This window comes from Solea solea, chromosome 18 (genome assembly GCF_958295425.1).
Source record: "Solea solea chromosome 18, fSolSol10.1, whole genome shotgun sequence".
NCBI classification, from domain to species: Eukaryota; Metazoa; Chordata; class Actinopteri; order Pleuronectiformes; family Soleidae; genus Solea; species Solea solea.
The window spans coordinates 446,314-468,635 of NC_081151.1; the positions used below are offsets into that span (position 1 = coordinate 446,314).

At 41.2% G+C, this 22,322-nt stretch overlaps 1 protein-coding gene across 1 annotated transcript; it reads right to left on the reverse strand.

Annotated features, from left to right (window-relative positions):
- Nucleotides 1-264: 264 nt before the first annotated feature.
- Nucleotides 265-16,051, reverse strand: LOC131445328 (uncharacterized). The gene is made up of 33 exons (XM_058616318.1): nucleotides 15,948-16,051; nucleotides 15,513-15,683; nucleotides 15,190-15,395; nucleotides 14,959-15,059; nucleotides 14,732-14,850; nucleotides 14,322-14,477; nucleotides 13,595-13,809; nucleotides 13,426-13,511; nucleotides 13,159-13,286; nucleotides 10,044-10,169; nucleotides 9,544-9,734; nucleotides 9,375-9,466; nucleotides 8,917-9,056; nucleotides 8,453-8,577; nucleotides 8,181-8,307; nucleotides 7,582-7,794; nucleotides 6,948-7,118; nucleotides 6,555-6,701; nucleotides 6,025-6,074; nucleotides 5,813-5,945; nucleotides 5,616-5,698; nucleotides 5,384-5,510; nucleotides 4,511-4,701; nucleotides 3,745-3,835; nucleotides 3,511-3,631; nucleotides 3,179-3,360; nucleotides 2,891-3,046; nucleotides 2,527-2,660; nucleotides 2,309-2,442; nucleotides 2,119-2,213; nucleotides 1,529-1,760; nucleotides 1,237-1,287; nucleotides 265-673 (listed from the first exon to the last, which is right to left on the reverse strand). The coding sequence occupies exons 1-33, from the start codon at nucleotides 16,005-16,007 to the stop codon at nucleotides 588-590; spliced, it is 4,440 nt and encodes a 1,479-aa protein (XP_058472301.1). The 5' UTR covers nucleotides 16,008-16,051; the 3' UTR covers nucleotides 265-587.
- Between the last annotated feature and the right edge of the window lie 6,271 nt (nucleotides 16,052-22,322).

Consider the following 22,322-nt stretch of genomic DNA (forward strand, 5'->3'; position numbering starts at 1 on the left):
CTCTACCTCATCTCCCTCTTGTCCTTTCTCTCCCCCACCTCTCCTCTGTCCCCCATTTTCCTTTCACCCAAACCGGTCGAGGCAGATGACTGCACATCTCTGATCCTGGTTCTGTCAGAGATTTCGTCCTGTTTCTCTCCACTGATGCCCAGTGCCCATTCTTTCTTTATACATAATATAAACTCTAGGATTTATAAGTACAGTGAATGATTTAATTGTGTTGTCATTAATTGTGTCTGCTGAAGACAGAAATAGAAGCCACAATAGTTTATTATTAAGCATTTATTGATGATTTGAATTTATTACAGATATTAAACGTCTTTAAACATGGCCAGCAATGAAGTTCCCAGGATGTTGAGTAAAATTACAGATTACAAGGAAAGTATATTCTTTAGATCCCCATTCTTATTTTCTAATATGGATTATACAAACTAACGAAGCTGTGGCAATTAAACTATTTGTCTTTGATACAAATAAATAGCATTAATTTAAATGAATCCCATTCAGCAGTGGAAAAAAAAAATCATTCATTTACTAAACATTCAAATGTACTTAAGTTAGTAGTTAAGGAAGTATTTAAGGAAGTGTTAAGGAAGTATTTGCTGCACAGTTGTCAGCACAGCAGCTAAGAAGATGGAGGTTGGATTATTTGCCAGGTTTCCGTCACTAGTGGCTGTAGAAAAAGTTAGAAAAGGCAGACAAAAAAAAATTAAGTGAGTGAAAATGTATCCTGCATGAATGAAATGAAACATGTACAATGTCAGGGTTCGCATGAACACAACATGTATTAAAGTAAAGTATAATATCATCTGTAAAAGAGTATTATAAATAAAATAAATAAAGCATTTTTCAAACTAAAAATAAACCCCTGTTGAATAATAATATATTCAACATACAGTATATGTATATATATGGTTGTTTAATTAATTTAATTAGGGCCTGAGCTCTCACACATACTTGCCAGAAGAGTCTCTCTAGCTCTCAGTGTTGATGTTTAAGAGGTCACTAATGTGCATCTTTTACTTTGGTCTCTCTTTAAATCAATCGTTCAGATGCTCTGATCAGTAAAATCTGTGGTACAGTGCCAAGTTTTAAAAGTAAGGACAGCAACAAACGTTACTGCCAACAACAGTTAAATCAACTATTGTAGCGCTGGCAAAAATAGTGCAAACGAAGAACAAATGAGTGCATTCACCTGGGTCCAACATCCCAAATAAAAATGAAGAAGTTTCTCACCTTGTGTTGTTCCATTTGTGGTTGTAGTTGTGTTGGAGTTGACTGCGTTTCCTGAGGAATTAATCTAGTTAGATGGTGCAATGATAAAATAACAAACATTGTATACAGTATATTTGAGGATTCTATTGTTCCAGAGAGGAGTCTGGCATCTGCCTGATGTAAGTTATTACACATGCTATTTTAAATATAAACTAAAACTATAAAACAAAACTAAAAAAACATAATAAGTTATTTATTTAATATTCTCATTCACTGTCTGTTCTAGCTAAACAAACAAAGAAGGAGCTTTTACCCTGTGTTGCTGTCACAGCACCATTTGACGCGGTAGTTGTTACTGATGTGTTTATGTTGGGTGGGGTAGTGGCTGCAGTGGTTCTGTTGGTCGTTAGGTTCAGACCAAGCAGGTCCAGTTCTGACTGCGACCGGCTGTTCAACCATGCCTGAACCACACGGTCGTCCTCAAACAACTTCAGATCACTTGTGTGTGCACCCAGGAGGCCTTGGACAGTGGGCACAGTCAAATTCTGTGCAAGAAACCATGAAGAGAAATTGTCAGAATAGTATTTTAACAATACACAACGAGTAACATGAAAACACTTTGAAAACACTATGAATGAGGTTCATAGGCTGTTACATGCTTCAAAATGTTGCTCTTTTTTTCAAGTTACTGTCCATCATGGCTGAGTAATGAAGATGCTTTTGTTCCTCTGGGTTTTCATGTGGATCTTCATATTTCTTTTTGTTTCAGATTACACTTCATTCTAACATTCTTCCATTTAAAATGTAAATGATATACACATTGCATAAAAAACATTTTTTTGTGACCTAAAAGCAGAACACATCCAAAATCATTTTTTTAATGATCTCAGCAAGAATCCTTACAGTGATCACGTTGAGATCCAGGTGCCGGAAGACATCTATATCCATGCTGAGGTTCTGCGTTGACAGTGCATTTACAGCTGACTGAGGCGCTCCACCTGCACTCAGAGTGGAGAAGAAATCCTGACGTTAGAGAGGAGTTCCACACACATCTAGAAAAAAAGCCATTAAGACAGGTAACATGTATTCTCACCCAAATAGTTCTTAATCAAATTGTAATAAGAGGTTGGATTGCCATGCTGTGAGCTGAAGGAACTGTTGCTGATCTCATACAGGACTTTGGCCTGCTCAGTCGAGCATGATTCCAGATTTAAGGTGTTGGCATTTCTGATGAGATACGAGGAGAAAGTGTCATAAACTGTTAAACTCTCACTCACGGTGGCCGTGCTTGGGCATCATGCTGACACTCACCTGATACTCCCCGGGGTGATGGTCTCCAGAGTGCTGATGTCCAGTGAGCACAGGTTGGAGTCAATAATGTTGAGCTCAGCACTGCCCAGAGTGTTCCCAGACGTATTCAGATATCTCATGATGATTTCTTTGCTCTAGACGACATCACAGTAAATCCCAGTTAGCACACTAATACTTATGTTTGTGACATGTTCTCTACCCCGACCCCTTGGTTCCTGCCACTTGGAACCACAACTGTAATTGTGGGAATTCTGCTCATGCATACAGTGTGATTTAGACATGAGGCGCTGCTGTATAATAGCTATGTACAACTGTTTTAACTTAAAATTTTAAATTCTTCTTCAGAGGTTTTTTGGAGAATTACCTTTGCTGCCTCCCATGTTCCATCCTCAGGTTTCATGAGCGCTGCTAGGGTGTCGATTGTGGTGATGTTCCACTTGGAAATGTCCTGGAGTGTTGCCACACGGGACACTGAGCCGAGAACTTGGACTTCATTATCAGAGACACCAGATGGGTATGCCTGGAACAACCAACAGTTTACAATTATATATTCACCATGTTGAATAGTTCAAATCAGCGTCTTTTTGACATGATAACAAAAACAATCATGTAAACTAGTCCAAGAAATGTAATCACTGTGTCGAACACGTACCTCATTGAGTTTTCTCAAAATGGTTGTCTGGAAATCGTCATCATCCACTTTCTCACAAATAGAGTTAAGATTGTCCTTCAGAACAGGGACGTCCAGGCAGAGGTCAAATTGTGTCTGGTCATAGCCGAAGGGGAAGGACGGGTCGTTGACTATGACTTGGGTGATGTTGCCCTCGGTGCAACCTTTTAATCATGAGTGAGACGGTGAGAGATAAAGTTACATTAACATGGTAAAAAAACAATGTTTTTTTACATGGCCTGATAAATCAGTTATAAAGAAAGACCATAATAATTCTCTTGATTAATTAACACATTCATTGGCTAAAACTTTACCTGCTCCTCGTTTGACCCTGCGGGCACTGACATGTGTGAACAGGCTCTTGAGCTTATTCTTCTTACATTTTTCTCCCCTCAGTTTGGGCATAAATTTCCTGAGGAATCTTTTCTTTGTTCTCTGAAAAAAAGTTGGAAAATGAACGCGGTATTTCTTATGGAACTATAAAATGACAATAATAATAAAAAATGTTATAACATAAAACAGTATCAAAGCTCCAGTAATACACATACACGTTCGATACGTCCCCATATCGTTCCTGTGAAATACAGAGGGAGGCTCCCCAGTTTCTCCAGTGTTTGCTTGTTCCAGACGGAGACATCCCTGAACACAGAAGACATATTGTTAGAATGGTCGCTACAGAGACCGTCACAGGTGAGCATGCATGTCAGGCCAAAGCAAAAGCCATCATGACAGCGTATATCACGTCTATTCTCGCCGGTCACCAATGAAAAAGTCCAGCCCTCTTATCATTCTTGGGTGACAGACTTTTGTGCCACCTGCTGCTCATCTTGGTGAACTACCTCCAAATATTTGCTTTACAGCAATTGATGGAAACACAGATAACTGTGCATTTTCTTTTACCACATTTTTTTGAAAGTTCAATTCAAATTTCTAATGCATTGTAATGGAAACATAGCCTGTGGTCTAGCATTTCTTGCAGTTATCAAATGCTATTCTATCTTTATCTTTTCCGTCTTTGCTGCTGTAACAATGTAAACTAATAAAGGACTATCTTATCTTATCGTTTGCCTGGGTCAGATACCAAAGCAGATTTTTTTCTTGTTACCATCAAATCCACCATCTGTCTTCCCTATTCAGTGTGTGATATACAGTGAAAAATTACATTTTTGACCTAATTCTGTTCACTACAGTAGCGAGACAACGACAAATAAACCCACACATGTCGCACATTTGAAAAGTGTGACTCTTTCCAACAGGTTCAGCTCACTGTGAGTTTGTTAATTATGTGAAACTGTGTGAAATCAGTTCCTGTACCCATATTGTGTTTTCCCAGACAGCAGCAGTGCCTCCATGGCAGCCACTTGATCGTCATTAAGGTCTTTGCAGGTTTTGAGATTTTCCAGGATTTCAGGATCAGAGTTCTCGATGTAAGAGTTGTTCAGAGTGCAGGCCATTTTCCCCATGACCACCACATCCTCTTTTCTCAGTGTGAAGCTATTTATGCCCTGTATAGTAGAAAATAACGTATAGAATTACAATGTGTGTAACAGTGCAAAAGCAGTGAATGAAATGAGTTCACACGATGCTGATGAAGCCTATCAGCTCCACATGAGCTCTCTGTGTTTTTCAGTATAATAGTGTTGTGTTGTTATGTTGCACAGAGTGAGACCTTTTATGTCACAGCTGATTCAGGCAAAGTGGAAGCACAACAGTTACACGACACGAGTAAGGCATACAAGTTCTACAACGGCTGTTTCAGAAGTGAATTCTTCTGCTAAAAATAAACCTGGACATTCAATAGGTAACGATGTGGAAAGACAGACGTACAACACATACAGAAACGTACTGAAGTTCTATAGAAACAAAAATCCAACGTCTTGCACAACAAAGGGCAAAGAGCTCTGTTTGTGTGTGTGTAGTGGGATTTATATCTTTGTGGGCTGGTATGTGTCAATCCTCATTCTAGTCTGTGTTCATATAAACAATCAATCATGTCTTCCTGTTTTGGTGCCATCACGTGTCTGACCACTGATGAGAATTCCATTCCAAAAAAGCATTGTTCAGGATGAAGACATGTATTTTGTACATGTAAACATAGCTAATGGCAACTCATAAAGAATGCAAATGTGTCTTGTTGTTTTTCTTTGTTGTGTTAGACGATGATGTGATGATGTGTGTGGTACTGACCAAGCATCTCCTGGCTCGTCTGAACAGCTTTGAGTTTTTCCTCAAAACGCTGGACGCCACAGTAAAGTCTGCAGCACCTACTGCAGAAAAGTATGACCTGCAGTTGCTGTTCTGGACATCTTCTTCACTACAGTGGATTGAAATAGAGAGGAAAACTTCAGTGAAGAAATGAACTGGGTTTTTGTGGCACAACTTAAGTTCAGTACAACAACTGTGCTCAGAAAAGACTTACGAGAAGTACAGAAGCATGTCCGAAGGATAATCTGCAAAGTTCTGGGATATGTTTCCATTAAGCAAGTTGTACATGCAAGTCAGCTGTAGAAAATGATAAAAAAAACAAGTTGTTTTTTGTTTGTTTTTACACATACATCTCCACTTTCATGCATTCAACTTATTTATTTTCAACTTCTCATTACATCTTCATTTTACCTGTGATTCCTTCAGCTCCACCTTTGTTCTGCGTCTCCTTGGTCTGCAGGAACGGATGAGCCTGTGGACTCTGGTTTTTTTAATTTTCCGTACTGTTGTGCATGAGAACCCTTGCAGCACAGAGGGAGAAAGCCTGCAAGTAGAGAGTGGAAAAATGGTATTGAAAAAATAAAGGTACAATAAATTAGACCTTGTAGGAGTTTTTCACTTACTGCTCAGTGTCAAAGTCTGATGTACCCACGCTGTCAAAGAACATGGCAGCCTAGACAAACAAGATCAACAACAGAAAGAGAGCTACTTAGATAGCAACCAAGAAAAAGAAAAGAAAAATAATCCACAGCACATTTAAAAACAACCAGGGTTGACGAAAGTGAGTAAAAAGGTACAACAAGAACAAATAATAATAATGTAATAATAATAATATATTATGACTTAAGTGAAAATTGTAAAACACTAAACATATCAAATCTAGTAAGATCTCTCCATATAAAGTGAAATATGGGGACAATATAATAATAGTTAAGAAAACAGAAAAACTTAAGTTGGCATTTCCATCTCACTATTGGGAATTACTTTTACTTTTCTATGCTATTGTAAAGGAATAGAGTCATTTACTGTGTAAAGGTTACCTCATACATTCCCTCACACTTCTCCACCATAACACACTCTCTATTTTTAATAAAGTAACCATGATGATCCTGACATCTTTCGTCTCTCTCTCTTCTGTGCTACGCTTGCTGACCTGATCTGGCTTCCACTTCTTTTTGTTGACCACAGTGATGTTCACAGACTCCTCAGAAAACACCAGCAGAGATGGTGGGATCTCAGTTGCCATGGCATCAGGAACATTCTGCACCACTTTTGCTGGACTTGAGTCCACAGACACGATCTAAAAAAAGAAGATGCATGTGATCACTTTCTTATTACCGTGTTTACCTGCACACATTTATACTAACCTGGTATTAAATCAATTCAGTTAGTCAGCACATATTATTTTAACATATGAAATGCATATAGATCAGTTTACAAATACTCTGTATGACAGAGCATGTTGGTAGAAATGCCTCATGTTTTTAAGTTTTTAACATCAGGGCTTTGTGCTGTTTTGGTACTGGATCACAAAAAGACTGTGTACCTTTTGGACAAAGGCCTGTTGGACAACTGTTGGGGCTGTTAGCATGCTGGAAACAAACATGCTGTTCCCAGAGATCTGGAGGAGCTCAGACGCTGGTATTGATTTTATTGACGTGGATGGAACTCCCACGACAAGTGTACCAAGAGATTGCAGGGAGGATCCCGTGTTGATCTGTTGAACACACACACAGTCATTTTAAATTGAATCATTTATGGTTAATGAATCCATGTGCTTCTTTTTTTCTTACTCCAGAGTCCCTGAGAACTTACATGAGCTTTACAAACAGACACAATCTGGCTTTTGTGACAAATAATACATTTAAGAGTCTACCAGGGCACATATATAAAGTAGCAATAATTGCGCAGGGGTCACAAAATGGACCATTTTTCTTTTCTTTTTGTTCATACAAACGAGCCAAGTGAACTTTGAACTGCGACGTATTTCAATCTGCTCAGGTGTGTTGTTAAAGTTGGTGAATCACTAATGGCAGCAAGGCACAGGAATTTAACAAAGGTTAGATAAATCTGACCGCAGCAGCTTTTATCTGCTCAAATGCAGACAACATGTGAGCTTCAAAGCATGTAATGTTTCATCGTTTTCAGCTGTATTGAAAGGACAGAAGAGCTCATTATACCTGGAAGCCTGATTCAGTCAGTCTTTGGATGATAGTTGTGGCCTGCTCCTGGTTCCAGGTGCTGATAATGTTCAGTGTTGATAAAGAGACAAGCAGCACTGATGGGTTAATAGAGGTGATCTGCTTGATATTGAGGCCGGCACTGGCACTGCCAAAAGTTGCAAATGTCTCTGATGTGAAGGTCTGGATGTTGGATGCCAGAGCAGCGGACCTCTGTACAATCACAATAAATCAATTAAACACAGAATTGTCAAAACATCAGAAAGTCAAAGTGCCAGGATTAGATTTATGAAACATAATCTCGAGTCAAAGACAGCCTTTATTCATCTAATCCTCTTCATATTCAGGATCATAAGAGGCTGAATCACATTCCACAGTTTGTCACACGTTTACTGGAGAACACAATAAAATGTAATGTGAAACTAAACTGAAACCAAAGTAATCCAAAACTGAACATTTCGTCAACCTAATAGAAAATCTGACAAACTGAGTACAACACACAAAAAAACAGGAAAATGAACCGTGATGTTGTTGTTTTTTACATCCACAAAATGAAAATCACTACTTTCTCTCTCTCTGGAATGATTGGGATCTGGTACCTCAGGGTTTTCACTTCCATTGCAGAGTGTCCTCAGATCGTCCAAGATGCGTAAGGTGTCAGCCTCATTCACAGAAGTATAAGCCACGCCTGGGACATCAGAAGAGCACAGGAAAAAGCCTGGAAGCCTAGAAGGAAAGAGCCACACGTTATCTTTCAACCTCATGTAAGTATTCACGTGAAGCTCTTCAACACTAACATTCATTTAGACACTCACATGTTTTTTGATTTGGTGCATTTTGAAAAATAAAAATAAAATGACTGGACACTCACTTCATTAGGTTGTAGGATGGGTTGAATTCAAACAACTGAGAGATGTAACTGTCAGTGACAGTTGCTGGGATGGCTGTGTTGTTGAAGAGCTTCAGGTTAGCTGGGTTCGTGAAGAACAGTTCAACCTTAAAAGATAAATACGTCAGAAAATTGCTTTTTAACTAGAGTTACTGCACAGTAGTTGTCTGGCTCTCAGTCAACACAGTTTTTTACATACTCATTTTGACTTAAAGTGGAATATGGTCGCCTTTCCCCCTTTTTCTCTACGGAGTACATATTTTTACGACACCACGGTAAACATCCATCCATCCATTGTCTACCACTTTATTTTATATCTTCATGTTACATATTATACTATTTTAACACTCCCATAATTTGTTTTATTGTAAAGAACCTCTGTTTTGAAACATCCTAAATAAATAAAGTTATTATTATTATTATCATCACAATTTTACTCCACTTACTCCACTGGCAGAGGTGAAGGTGGTAAAGTCATCCACAGTGATGAATGTCACAAAACTGCCGATGTAATTGACAAACCAGGCGGTAGAGTTCAGTTCTGGATCACTGGCATTGTAGCATGTGGCTTCAGAACCTACAGAACCTGGGGGAGGGTAGATAAGAGGAGATTAACAATTCAACAAGTTAATTAGACGTTTAATACAGAAGATGAAAAGGGAAACAGCGATTTCTTGTTTGCCAGATAGTGAGGCCACGCCTCTTTAGGAAACTTTGTCTTCTACATAAGCTGACATTTATTTATTATAATCACAGTGGAGTAACTCCTGTTGTGCTCTCCATATGCTGTAATAAGCTCGCTCTCTGTGTGGCGAGGTACTTACTACAGTGTTCCTATCACTTTACCAGTTTTAGATGGTAGCAGCTCACGAGCAGCTCATCATATACAGTGCGTAAAACTTACCAGAGCTCAAGTAGTTTCTGATGGTGGTGTATACATCACTCTGTCCAAAGTCAGAGGTGTTGTATGGGAAGTTGGTTCCCATCACAGAGACTCTAAAAACAAATTGATCTATATCAGCACGTGTGTGATAGTGAAAGTGCTGAAATAAAGAGAGAGAAAGTTCACTTACAGTCTCTGGAAAGCAAAACACGAAGCATTCTGTACTATGGTGATATTGATGAGACTCTTGCTGAGGAATTTCAGATAGTTCTTCAACCTGAGGTCAAACCAGGCATTAGCCTCTGATTTGCTGTTGCTGCTCAGGGCTGAAGGCCACACACAGGGGAGGGTCACTTTCTTCACATCGTCTGGAACGTCCTCCTGTTGGTGCACGAAAGAAAGCAATAAGGATGATTCATGAAGCACGTTACAGATATCACACAAACTCTTTATTTTTTACTGTCAAAGTTATTAAAACTTGAAACTCTCAAAGAATTATTTAAATGAAATGATAAAAAGCAATAAACAATTTGCAACCAGGAAATATCATGTTTTTGATGTATATCATCTATGTATTCTATACAGTATAGACTACCGCATGTGTTAAGGTTGATGTAACACCTGGGATAAGATGTGAAATTTGTGTGCAAAAACATATGTTAATATTGCAACTGCAAGTAAGGGACGTACATTCTCCAGGAAGGCAGGAGTGTTGTTGTACTTGTTATAAACGACACAGATGTCAGAGTTGTTGTCAATCACATGGGGTTCACTGAGGAACAGACTCAGCTCTGAGGTACTGATGGTGTCTAGAATCTGAAGAGAAAAGACAGGGTGCAAATAATTATTAAAAAATCACAATGCTAAGAAAAATAATACTAATGATAATAAACAGTAATACTAAGTAATACTAACTATAATAACTAGTGTGTTACCACTGGTAGAGGTGGACAATAGTCGTGAAGAATATCACACTGACACTCCGCGACCCTATTTCATTTGTCATGCATATCAATGGCCATAAAAAGGCCAAAAAATTATACTTTGGCAAAGCAAGGCAAGGCAAAGCAGCTTTATTTATAGAGCGCATTTCATACACAAAGGCAACTCAATGTGCCCAGTTCTGCTGGTATAGCTTGTTCCAATTGTGTGCAGCATAACAGCTGAAAGCTGCTTCACCATGTTTAGTTTGAACTCTGGGCTCCACTATCTGACCTGAGTCGGTAGATCTCAGAGCGCTAGTGGGTTTATATTCTACTAACATGTCATTCATGTATTCTGGACCTAAATCATTCAGTGATTTGCTGACCAGTAGCAGAACTTTAAAATCTATTCTATAGCTGACTGGGAGCCAGTGTAAAGACTTTAGAACTGGAGTAATATGCTCTGATCTCTTCGTTCTGGTTAAAACTCGAGCTGCAGCGTTCTGAATGAGCTGGAGCTGTTTAATGCTTTGTTGTGGGAGTCCAGTTAAAAGACCGTTGCAGTAGTCAAGTCTACTTGAGATAAAAGCATGAATCAACTTCTCCTGGTCTGTTTAAGACATAAACCCCTTCACTCTGGATATGTTCTTAAGCTGATAGAAGGCTGTTTTGGTGATTGATTTAATATGACTGAGTCCGAGGTCAAATCTGAGTCTATAACCACGCCAAGGTTTTGGACTTGGTCCCTAGTTTTTAGAGAGAGTGACTCAAGATGTTTACTGACAGCAATCCTTTTCTCTTTATTGACAAAAACAATTATCACAGTTTTGTCCTGATTTAATTGAAGGAAATCCAATTTGTTAATTTCTCTACACTGTGACACAATGACTGTATTGGACTGTAGTCATCTGGGGACAGTGCTAAATATATCTGCGTGCCATCTGCATAATCAGAATCAGAATCAGAATCACCTTTATTGTCATTATACAGTGTACAACGAGATTGAAGTGTAACTGTGATAGTTTACATTAGAGTTCTGCAGAAATTTACCCAAAGGCAGCAAATACAGTATACTGACCCCTGAGGAACTCCACGTCATAGTCACTCGATTGGATTCATAACTTCCAGTAGTCACAAAATAACTCTGCTCCTCCACGTATGACCAGAACCATTCTAGGACTGTTCCACTGAGTCCTGTCCAAGTTCCGAACCTCTTCAACAGTATACTGTGATCCACAGTGTCAAATAAAGCACTGAGATCCAACAGGACCAGAACTGACACCTTACCTGAGTCAGTATTTAACCTTATGACATTTAACACTCTAATAAGAGCTGTTTCTGTGCTGTGGTGAGGTCAGAAGCCTGAAGCCTGAAATTGATCAAAAAGTCCACTGGTGTTCAAGAAATTGCTGAGTTGATTAAAGACTACTTTCCCAATGATCTTGGCTATAAAAGGAAGATTTGAGATAGGTCTGTAGTTAGTTAACATGGAATGTGCTCCTGTGTGTATGACAAGAGATTTCACTGTTGGATGCTCAGCAGTGATTTCCAGAATCTTCTCTGAGATTTCAGACACCATGTCATTGGTAAAACCGAGTACTTTGGTGCTTTTGTTGCTGCAAAAGTATTTTATCTTATTCACAACTCCGTCACCCAATATCAGCGTTTGAGGCCCAGTGGTTTGCTCTTTCTGCAGTCTTGTAGTATATGATTTAGCCTCATACCTGGTGCTCTGGTGCTGGAAGATGACCTTTCTTTTGGGGAGTCAGGGTCTTGTAAAAGCGGAACAAATCTGTTCTCTAGTAGAATCCCTGTGTCTTGGGTTGGTTTGCGCTTACTTTTTGTTGTAGCAACGGTCCACGGCGGTTTTCTCCTTGGTGCTGGGGTTGAAGAGACCCTCCTGTGCGATGGCAGTGCAGGGTTCTGCCTGTTAACCGTCTTCCCATATCTGAGGGAAGTGATTTATCTTTACGTAATTTATGCTTTGGCTTTGCACCAAGCGTGTTCCAGGGAGGACTGCTGGTTGATTTACTGCCTGTTACGTCCTCTTACACCTCTGGGTGGTGTAGTTCTCCCTGTCTATATTTTCTGTTGGCTGCTCTTGTTCTCTGCCTCTCCCTAATGTGTTCCAGGTGTGGATCCTAAACATGGGGTGGAGCCACTATCTATAAGAGAAGGTCTGCTGCAGTGTGAGTCTCTCTCGTTCATCTGAGGCGTGTCTCCACACCAACTGAAGCGCCTGCCATTTTCCTGCTTTTGTTATGTTTTCACATTCCTGATTGATTTAAAATTATTTTGTAAATAAATACCCCTAGACACGTGCTCCTTTTGACTCTGGTCATGGTTGTGTTGCAGTTAGGGTACCTGGTTGTAGCACTGCCTTTAACACCAGCTTCCTGCTTCTTGGTGGTGCTAATTCGCTGTCCGTTAGCCTGCTCTTGTCCACTGATTTGGGTCATTGGTAGAGTGGTTTCATTTCCATATTGACCATTTACCTCTACGTTGACTTCGAGTCGCTGCATTTTATGTCCAGTATTGCTATCTTCTGGAGAAGTCATCTGTGGAAAAGGGAGGCATCTTGCTGCTAATTAGCTTAGCTTAGCTAAGCTCCTCAATCCCAGTCACTATAGTGCAGGCTTGTGCTGCTGATAGGCCACATTCACAAAGTATAAGAGTTTAAATAATAGTGGTAGCCTTCAGATACTTTCATAAATTAAGCTCCCAGTGATATAGAAGTATTCAGGACCTGCTTTCCATACATTTTGTAGAAAAAGGACAGGATTACAATGGAGAAAAAAGAAAGTAAAGCAAAGAGCAAAGAGTGAAGCAGTGCACTCTCTTCAAGAGAGCAAGAGACTAAGTGTATCTATATTCTATATCACCTCTGATTCCCGTGTCGGTGGCAGAAGAGATGTGAATGTGGACAGATCTGGGAAGCCAAAGCTGAGGAAAGTGTTCCTCAGGAAGATGTAAAAGCTCCCACCACTGTAACACTTGAGTGGCATTGGACCTTCAATTAAACACAAATGTAATTATTGTACACTCACATACAGATGGAAATTTCCATTAGTCATACATAATTTCATTTAATAGTTTTCATGGTAACTGTTAATCTGCAAGGTGGTCGTGAGATCATCTCATGTACAGACCTTGGAGGTAAAGGATTGTGTTTCTCAAGATCTCCTTTTGAGTGTTGTTCCTTAGTGTCACATGTAGTGTGTCCAATAATGTGATCCTAAATTTCAGATTGAATAACATTAGTCAAAAGCAATGCAAACGGTACATTGATCAGAATGATAGTCCCCACCAGATACTTACATCTCTTGGCTGCTGTTACAACTCCTGTTCTTCCCGATGTCAAACAAAGGTGTCACCAACCTGGGAGAGAGGTCAACTAGGAGAGGGCTTAGTCGAACTTTGAGCCACAGCAGGAATTCTGTGTCATTTATAGCTGGAGAGGTCAGGTTCCCTCTGTCAAACACTGCCTCAAGGAAGGCAGATTTCACCTCTTCTGTGTAGTTGGCTGGGTGGATCTAGGGGATTTGTAAGAAGTTGTAAGAGTGTAAAATGTTTTATCTACAAAGAAATAATATTGTACTTTAAAGATATTATAATTGTGTCAAACATCCAATACATTAGCTAAATAGGGGTGGGAATCACAGGGTACCTCACGATACAATACAATATGCGATACATGGTCCACGATACTAATAATATCACAATACAACAATTCTGTGACAATCAATATATTGCAAGACAATCATATAAGTGATACATCACCATATCTGTCTAACTGAAAAAAACAAAATGTCTATTAAAAGTGCAGGATTTCTCTATTTATTCACAACATAGAGAACAAAGTACATAAAGTTCTGCTGTAAACTCCCTCTTCTTCAGTCATAAAACGTCTGCCCAAGTTTTCCTCATTAATTTGAGCAGCACAGTTGTACAGAAAATGTTTCCAAATCCTACAGCATGTTAAGTGTGTAATCAGCTATTTGACTAATAAAAAAACCTGAACAAATTCAGTTAAATGGATACTCACCTCAATGGCAGGTGAGACTTTGTCAAAGAAAGCACCAAAGTAAGCAGGGTTGATGACTGTCATGACCTTTGTCACGTCCTCCTTCGTCTCAAGCTGTGATGGAACTTCTGCAAGTTGGGCCAGCTGACTGAAAGTGAGAAGATCTGCAACGTCCACCTGAAAGTGACAAGCAACATTCAGTGAGTGGACATCAGCTGTGGACCTCTGACCTATTTTGGCATGAACGGTACTTGTTATTAATTCAAAGAACAGTTAGTATGTTGAAAGTTGAAGTTGACTTTTTTTCTCTTTTGTTCATGTATATTAATGTGCAAATAATCATTAAAATGCCAATGTATTAGCACATCTTGGCTTATTGTAAATAATACAAGGTGAACACTAAACTGAAAAGATTAAATAGCAAAACATACTCCTCTGAAATTGTTCTTCAACGTCACAAAATCCATGAAGGTGGCATGCACAAGGAACCTGCCAAAGTTGTCTTCAAGCCACTGTCTGTCATCATTCACAGACTTAACACAGGAGAGACCTAGGAATAAAAATACTCATTTCATGAAACGTGACCAAATATTTCACTGTGGATTGATAAACATAAGCACATAAGTACTAACAAAGATAATTAGGAAATCCAAGTTACCTGAGGATGTATGTCCTCTCAGATAATCCTTTGTAAATTTGAAAACATGCCGAGTCTGCCTCACTGTGAAGAAACTGAAAACATTGTTGCATCCCTTGACACTGTGAAGACAAAAAAATCCCAAAAGTTCAATTCATTGCAATGTGCAAGAAAGTATTAACAGGTTTTTTTTCTCTAAATTTAACATTTTACTTTCATAGTCAATATGGAATGAAGTAAATTTGAGCTTACATCTCCTGATAGGAGTCACAGCTGATATTTTGAGGAATAATTTCAAGCATGCTTGAGTCAATGCTTGGGAGGAACAGGGGTAGGTAGATCTGGAACCATAACTTGAATCCCTGAGCATCGAACATGGATAGTTTTGGGCCAATTGATAATAGTGTGAGATTCAGGATGGTGTCACGCACTCTTGGCTCAATAGTTGTCAAGTTTTGCTAAAAAAAAGAGAAATAAATAAAAAGAAAACAAAAGAAACAAGGGTTGAAATTTGTCAGGTTGTACTTTCTATTTTAGTCAGAATAATCAGCAAGCTACACATGATTTATACTCACCTCTGCAGCCCCACTAACAAATTTACCAAAGAAAGTGCCAAGGTCTTCCACAGGTGAGGACACAGTAAGCGTTGTGAAAACATCTCTCACAAGGATTTCATTTGATAAGATGTTTGGTTCAAGAAGCAGTTCAGCTTTTTGTGTTGAAGAAAGAGAGTCTACGACATTCACCTAAGAGAAAGGTGTTAAAATCATAAATATTCAGTGTGAAGCAGTTTTATATATTATTTCAAAAGATTAGCATTAATGTTTGAGACAAGCTCACCCAGACACTGTTATAGTAATCTAGAATGTTCTTCAAAACATAAACCAGCCAAACATACTCACATACAATTAAATTAAATTGTATAATGGGTAAAATCTGAAAATTTCTTTTCATAGGAAACTTTAAGCACTCTATTTCAAGGAAGGTTGGGAGAGGAATGTGTGACTTACCGCAGAGAGGTTCAACGCTTTAAGGTCAGTGTATGTTGCATACTGTGAAAATGGACCCATGTTTTCCTCAAGCCACTCAGCATCGCTCTTACTTCCTGGCCTGCAAACTGAGGTCAATACATGGATGTTAGTGTATCTAACAATTGTCTAGCATTCTTGTTTATTGATGCAGATGACACAAGTTTTCTTCCCGATGCCATTTCAGCGGACACTAGACCACAAACTCAAGCCCATGGACAAGTCCACACAAGAAAACCATGTGGCACGGTATACGGCAGCATCCCTACCTGGCTCACTGATGACCCTGGCAGATGTGAGGTAAGCCAGCATAGCATTTGCGATTCCCAGTCGTCTGTGCTCAGGCATTCCAGGGAAACCTTTGACCAACCCACTCACACTGCAAAAATTCAAAAGGAAACAATTTGGCAGAGTCCCATGGTTGTGTTTTCATAATTTGGTGCGTGCTTGTGAAATTCTACTCACACAACTTGGTAGTTTGTGCAGTTTATATTTGCGGCTACATCTGTGAGCATCACTGCACGGAAACCTGAAAGGACGGGAACCAGTCTGACGTGGAACCAAGCAAACCAGTCCGCTGTGTTGAAGTTGATCAAATGGAGGCTCATGATGTGGAAGGTCCTGTTCATTATGCGATCTCTCACAACAGCTTGGAAGTCAGGGCTCTGTCAAATTGCAACGTCAGAGGATATAAGCACCACACGGTTGGCATGATTCAAGCACACTGCACGAGATAGCCGGAGGAAAGTAACAGAAATATGCGACATGAACGGGTCCCCCTACAACTGCTTTTGAGGATGAGGCTCAAATCAACGGGTTGCCTTTGCTTGGCTGAAAGCCTGCAATTTTATTCTTCTCCCAGCGCCAAGGGGTGTATACCTTTTCGTCTGCTGTCAGCTCTGTCAGGAATTCATTCACACTTTCCAGAGCATCGCCTTTCTCGAGTTGCTCAAACACAAGGTCGATTTGCGCCGTGTCATTGGATGCCCCTGAAGTCAGTGTTAGCTGTGCCATCTGAGCGGGAGTCAAGACCGACAAGGATTCAGCCTAAAAAAAAGAACATCAATATGTCATCAAACAGCAGTAATTGCAAAAATCATTGCTCAGACGTTTGAGTTTGGGAAGTGAAGCATAATACAACTTCAGTCTCCACTTACAACGGAGACGTTGGGATTGAGGAGCTTTAAATCAGACAGGGTTGCAAAACCAGAGAAGCCACCAAGGTTTGCCTGTAGCCACTCTGTGCTTCCGTTGCTAGATGAGACACAGCCAGGATCTGCAAAGAAGACAGAAGCAAAGGTCACTGGAGGGATGCTGCATTTATCGGGACTGGGACTATACCGTATTGAGCCCGACTGCTTGCCCTTACCTGACGAGCCATTTCTTGAAAGGAACGGTTTGATGAAATGAGTGAAGACTGCTTGCTGTCTTTCTCTGTCCATGAATGACTTCTGTCTGCTGAATGCCCGGACACTGAAATTTGAAAGGAGCACTTTTAATGTCTAACCAAAGCCAAACTGCAGGAGCCTCCACCACCTGGTTGGTGTACAGTGGAGCAACTTATCACGTATTTGCTTACACAGTCTGGTAAGTTTGGCAGCTGAAGTTGTTTGAGCTGAGGCAGGATAGGAAGTTCCTGGATGGAGAAGCCAAAAACGGAGGGAGCCTTGTCTGGAACCAGCTGTTGACAAACTCGTCACTCTGCAACCGTGACTGGCTGAAGTTGGCAAATCTGACCTCTGCAAGCGCCTCGAGAGCAGTTGAGGAGGATGGGTAGCTGTTGTTGGAGGCCTGGGAGTAGAAAAGTCCCTTTAATGATCAGACAGAATTCCCCCAGGGAAACGCAGCATTCATGAAATCACGGGACAGGGTTTACCATGGTTGCAAATGATTCAAGTGCTTGGTCTAGTGCAGCTGATGTTTTTCGGAAGAGAAGCTTCCAGACCTCGACAGTGTATGTCTTTTGGCTTTCCAGTGAGCATTTCAACAGGGTTGCCAAGTTGCTGGGCGTGAGATGAGAGGCCTTGAACAAAAGCACAAAGGATATGAAGCAAAGAATCCCATGGCTTACAGAGATTCGTCTTAGGACGGCAATGTACGACAAAGCCGAGGCTTTCTCAGCTTCACTGAAAAGAACCATTTACCGAGGAACAGGCATGCATTGTGATGGTCAAATTGCACAGGGCTTCAGAGGAATTGGCAGTAGACAGGGTTTGTTCAAGTCGGGATCTGAGAAACACATCAAAAAGAAAAGAGTGTTACCTTAATTAGGCCACCTAAAAGAACTGCACCGATCCAAACAAAGCTGTGATTCACCTACCCATCGACTGCAGCACATACGAGGTCCTCTGTGAAAAGAAGAAATTACAAGCGTCAGACATTGTGCCTCCAGATGCAATTCTGTCATCACACTGACAGTGCACGCTGTTTTACAAACTCACCATCAACCGTGGTCTCCTTGCACTGCAGACAAGCAAAACAAAACTGTTACTCTAGTCGCAAAAGCCACCTAAATTCTACATTCTTTAACCTTGTCTTCTAAACAATGTTGACATGCGAAAGCACTGTCTCAGTAAACAGTGCTTTAAGTTTTTGATTCCAGTAGTACTCTCGTTGAATTGAACTTACCACCAAGGATTCGAGAAGTGAGCAACCTGTTTGAAAGCAAAATCAAAGGAAGCATGGCGTCAGTATAGCTATCTTCACAGTGGAGGTAATCAACTGGCTTGGAAAGAGCATGTCAACGTACGCTTGAATGTCTCCTGGAACGATGCTATGCCTGATCTCACATCGTGTGAAAGGTGCATTGGCAGGGTGTTTACGCTTTGCCTGAGACCGGTGAGACTGAAAGGAGACAGCAAACATTTGTTTGACTCTTCCACATCACGCAAACTTGAAGGGTCTGACTTTGGACTTGAGAAATGTGGCTTCTTACATAGCTTCGTAGGAGGCACAGCTGATGTTCCTGGGAATCACCACCAAGCTGCCAGGATGGATGCTGGCCATGACGCTGACCAAATTGACCTGGAACCACAGCTCAAAGTCTTCAGGCTCAAAGGCTTTAAATTCAGGAGCAAGGGCTGTCAAGGTCAGGTTCAGGATGGTGTCTCGTGCAGTTGGATTTGTGATGAAGGTGATGTTTCTCTGCAAATGAAAGGGTTCATTTTAATAACTGGCTGTTGAAACGAAAGCATGGTTGGTAAGGCTTTTTCGTACTCCAGTGCATGGGGGACAGAATTAGAAACACTGTCTGCAACACTACATGACTTCAGCACATCAGAAATGCATCACGGAGAGCAACATCTCAGCCACGTCTTCGCCCCTGCAAACATTTCACGAGGCTCGGGCAGGGTATCGCATGACCCGTTTGTCAAGCAACGACTTGGCAAAAAATAACATTCTCCAAGGTTATTTCTCACCTGCTTGTTGATGTCTGCAAAAGCTTGGAAGAACTGACCGAGCTTCTCATCATCCTGTGACTTCAAGCCTTTGAACACCTCCCTAAGGATGGTCTCATTCTCTAAAGCACCGCTGTCGGGATCCAGGATCAGCTCAGCCTTCTCTTTTGGTGAGAGGACGTCCAAAACCGCCACCTGATGACAAAAGCAGAGGCAACTCAAGCTGCTTTGCTTGCGCTGACATGGCAACACCGACACCGTTTGCACTGGAAGTTTTCGAGCAAAGTTGGGAGAGGAATTGTGTGACTTACCGCAGAGAGGTTCAACGCTTTGAGGTCAGTGTATGTTGCATACTGTGAAAATGGACCCATGTTTTCCTCAAGCCACTCAGCATCGCTCTTACTTCCTGGCCTACAAACTGAGGTCAACACATGGATGTTAGTGTATCAGACAATTACCTAGCATTCTTGTTTATTGATGCAGATGACACAAGAGTTCTTCCCGATGCCATTTCAGCGGACACCAGACGCCAACTCAAGCCCATGGACAAGTCCACACAAGAAAACCATGTGGCACGGTATACGGCAGCATCCCTACCTGGCTCACTGATGACCCTGGCAGATGTGAGGTAAGCCAGCATAGCATTTGCGATTCCCAGTTGTCTGTGCTCAGGCATTCCAGGGAAACCTTTGACCAACCCACTCACACTGCAAAAATTCAAAAGGAAACAATTTTGCAGAGTCCCATGGTTGTGTTTTCATAATTTGGTGCGTGCTTGTGAAATTCTACTCACACAACTTGGTAGTTTGTGCAGTTTATATTTGCGGCTACATCTGTGAGCATCACTGCACGGAAACCTGAAAGGACGGGAACCAGTCTGACGTGGAACCAAGCAAACCAGTCCGCTGTGTTGAAGTTGATCAAATGGAGGCTCATGATGTGGAAGGTCCTGTTCATTATGCGATCTCTCACAACAGCTTGGAAGTCAGGGCTCTGTCAAATTGCAACGTCAGAGGATATAAGCACCACACGGTTAGCATGATTCAAGCACACTGCACGAGATAGCCGGAGGAAAGTAACAGAAATATGCGACATGAACGGGTCCCCCTACAACTGCTTTTGAGGATGAGGCTCAAATCAACGGGTTGCCTTTGCTTGGCTGAAAGCCTGCAATTTTATTCTTCTCCCAGCGCCAAGGGGTGTATACCTTTTCGTCTGCTGTCAGCTCTGTCAGGAATTCATTCACACTTTCCAGAGCATCGCCTTTCTCGAGTTGCTCAAACACAAGGTCGATTTGCGCCGTGTCATTGGATGCCCCTGAAGTCAGTGTTAGCTGTGCCATCTGAGCGGGAGTCAAGACCGACAAGGATTCAGCCTAAAAAAAAGAACATCAATATGTCATCAAACAGCAGTAATTGCAAAAATCATTGCTCAGACGTTTGAGTTTGGGAAGTGAAGCATAATACAACTTCAGTCTCCACTTACAACGGAGACGTTGGGATTGAGGAGCTTTAAATCAGACAGGGTTGCAAAACCAGAGAAGCCACCAAGGTTTGCCTGTAGCCACTCTGTGCTTCCGTTGCTAGATGAGACACAGCCAGGATCTGCAAAGAAGACAGAAGCAAAGGTCACTGGAGGGATGCTGCATTTATCGGGACTGGGACTATACCGTATTGAGCCTGACTGCTTGCCCTTACCTGACGAGCCATTTCTTGAAAGGAACGGTTTGATGAAATGAGTGAAGACTGCTTGCTGTCTTTCTCTGTCCATGAATGACTTCTGTCTGCTGAATGCCCGGACACTGAAATTTGAAAGGAGCACTTTTAATGTCTAACCAAAGCCAAACTGCAGGAGCCTCCACCACCTGGTTGGTGTACAGTGGAGCAACTTATCACGTATTTGCTTACACAGTCTGGTAAGTTTGGCAGCTGAAGTTGTTTGAGCTGAGGCAGGATAGGAAGTTCCTGGATGGAGAAGCCAAAAACGGAGGGAGCCTTGTCTGGAACCAGCTGTTGACAAACTCGTCACTCTGCAACCGTGACTGGCTGAAGTTGGCAAATCTGACCTCTGCAAGCGCCTCGAGAGCAGTTGAGGAGGATGGGTAGCTGTTGTTGGAGGCCTGGGAGTAGAAAAGTCCCTTTAATGATCAGACAGAATTCCCCCAGGGAAACGCAGCATTCATGAAATCACGGGACAGGGTTTACCATGGTTGCAAATGATTCAAGTGCTTGGTCTAGTGCAGCTGATGTTTTTCGGAAGAGAAGCTTCCAGACCTCGACAGTGTATGTCTTTTGGCTTTCCAGTGAGCATTTCAACAGGGTTGCCAAGTTGCTGGGCGTGAGATGAGAGGCCTTGAACCAAAGCACAAAGGATATGAAGCAAAGAATCCCATGGCTTACAGAGATTCGTCTTAGGACGGCAATGTACGACAAAGCCGAGGCTTTCTCAGCTTCACTGAAAAGAACCATTTACCGAGGAACAGGCATGCATTGTGATGGTCAAATTGCACAGGGCTTCAGAGGAATTGGCAGTAGACAGGGTTTGTTCAAGTCGGGATCTGAGAAACACATCAAAAAGAAAAGAGTGTTACCTTAATTAGGCCACCTAAAAGAACTGCACCGATCCAAACAAAGCTGTGATTCACCTACCCATCGACTGCAGCACATACGAGGTCCTCTGTGAAAAGAAGAAATTACAAGCGTCAGACATTGTGCCTCCAGATGCAATTCTGTCATCACACTGACAGTGCACGCTGTTTTACAAACTCACCATCAACCGTGGTCTCCTTGCACTGCAGACAAGCAAAACAAAACTGTTACTCTAGTCGCAAAAGCCACCTAAATTCTACATTCTTTAACCTTGTCTTCTAAACAATGTTGACATGCGAAAGCACTGTCTCAGTAAACAGTGCTTTAAGTTTTTGATTCCAGTAGTACTCTCGTTGAATTGAACTTACCAC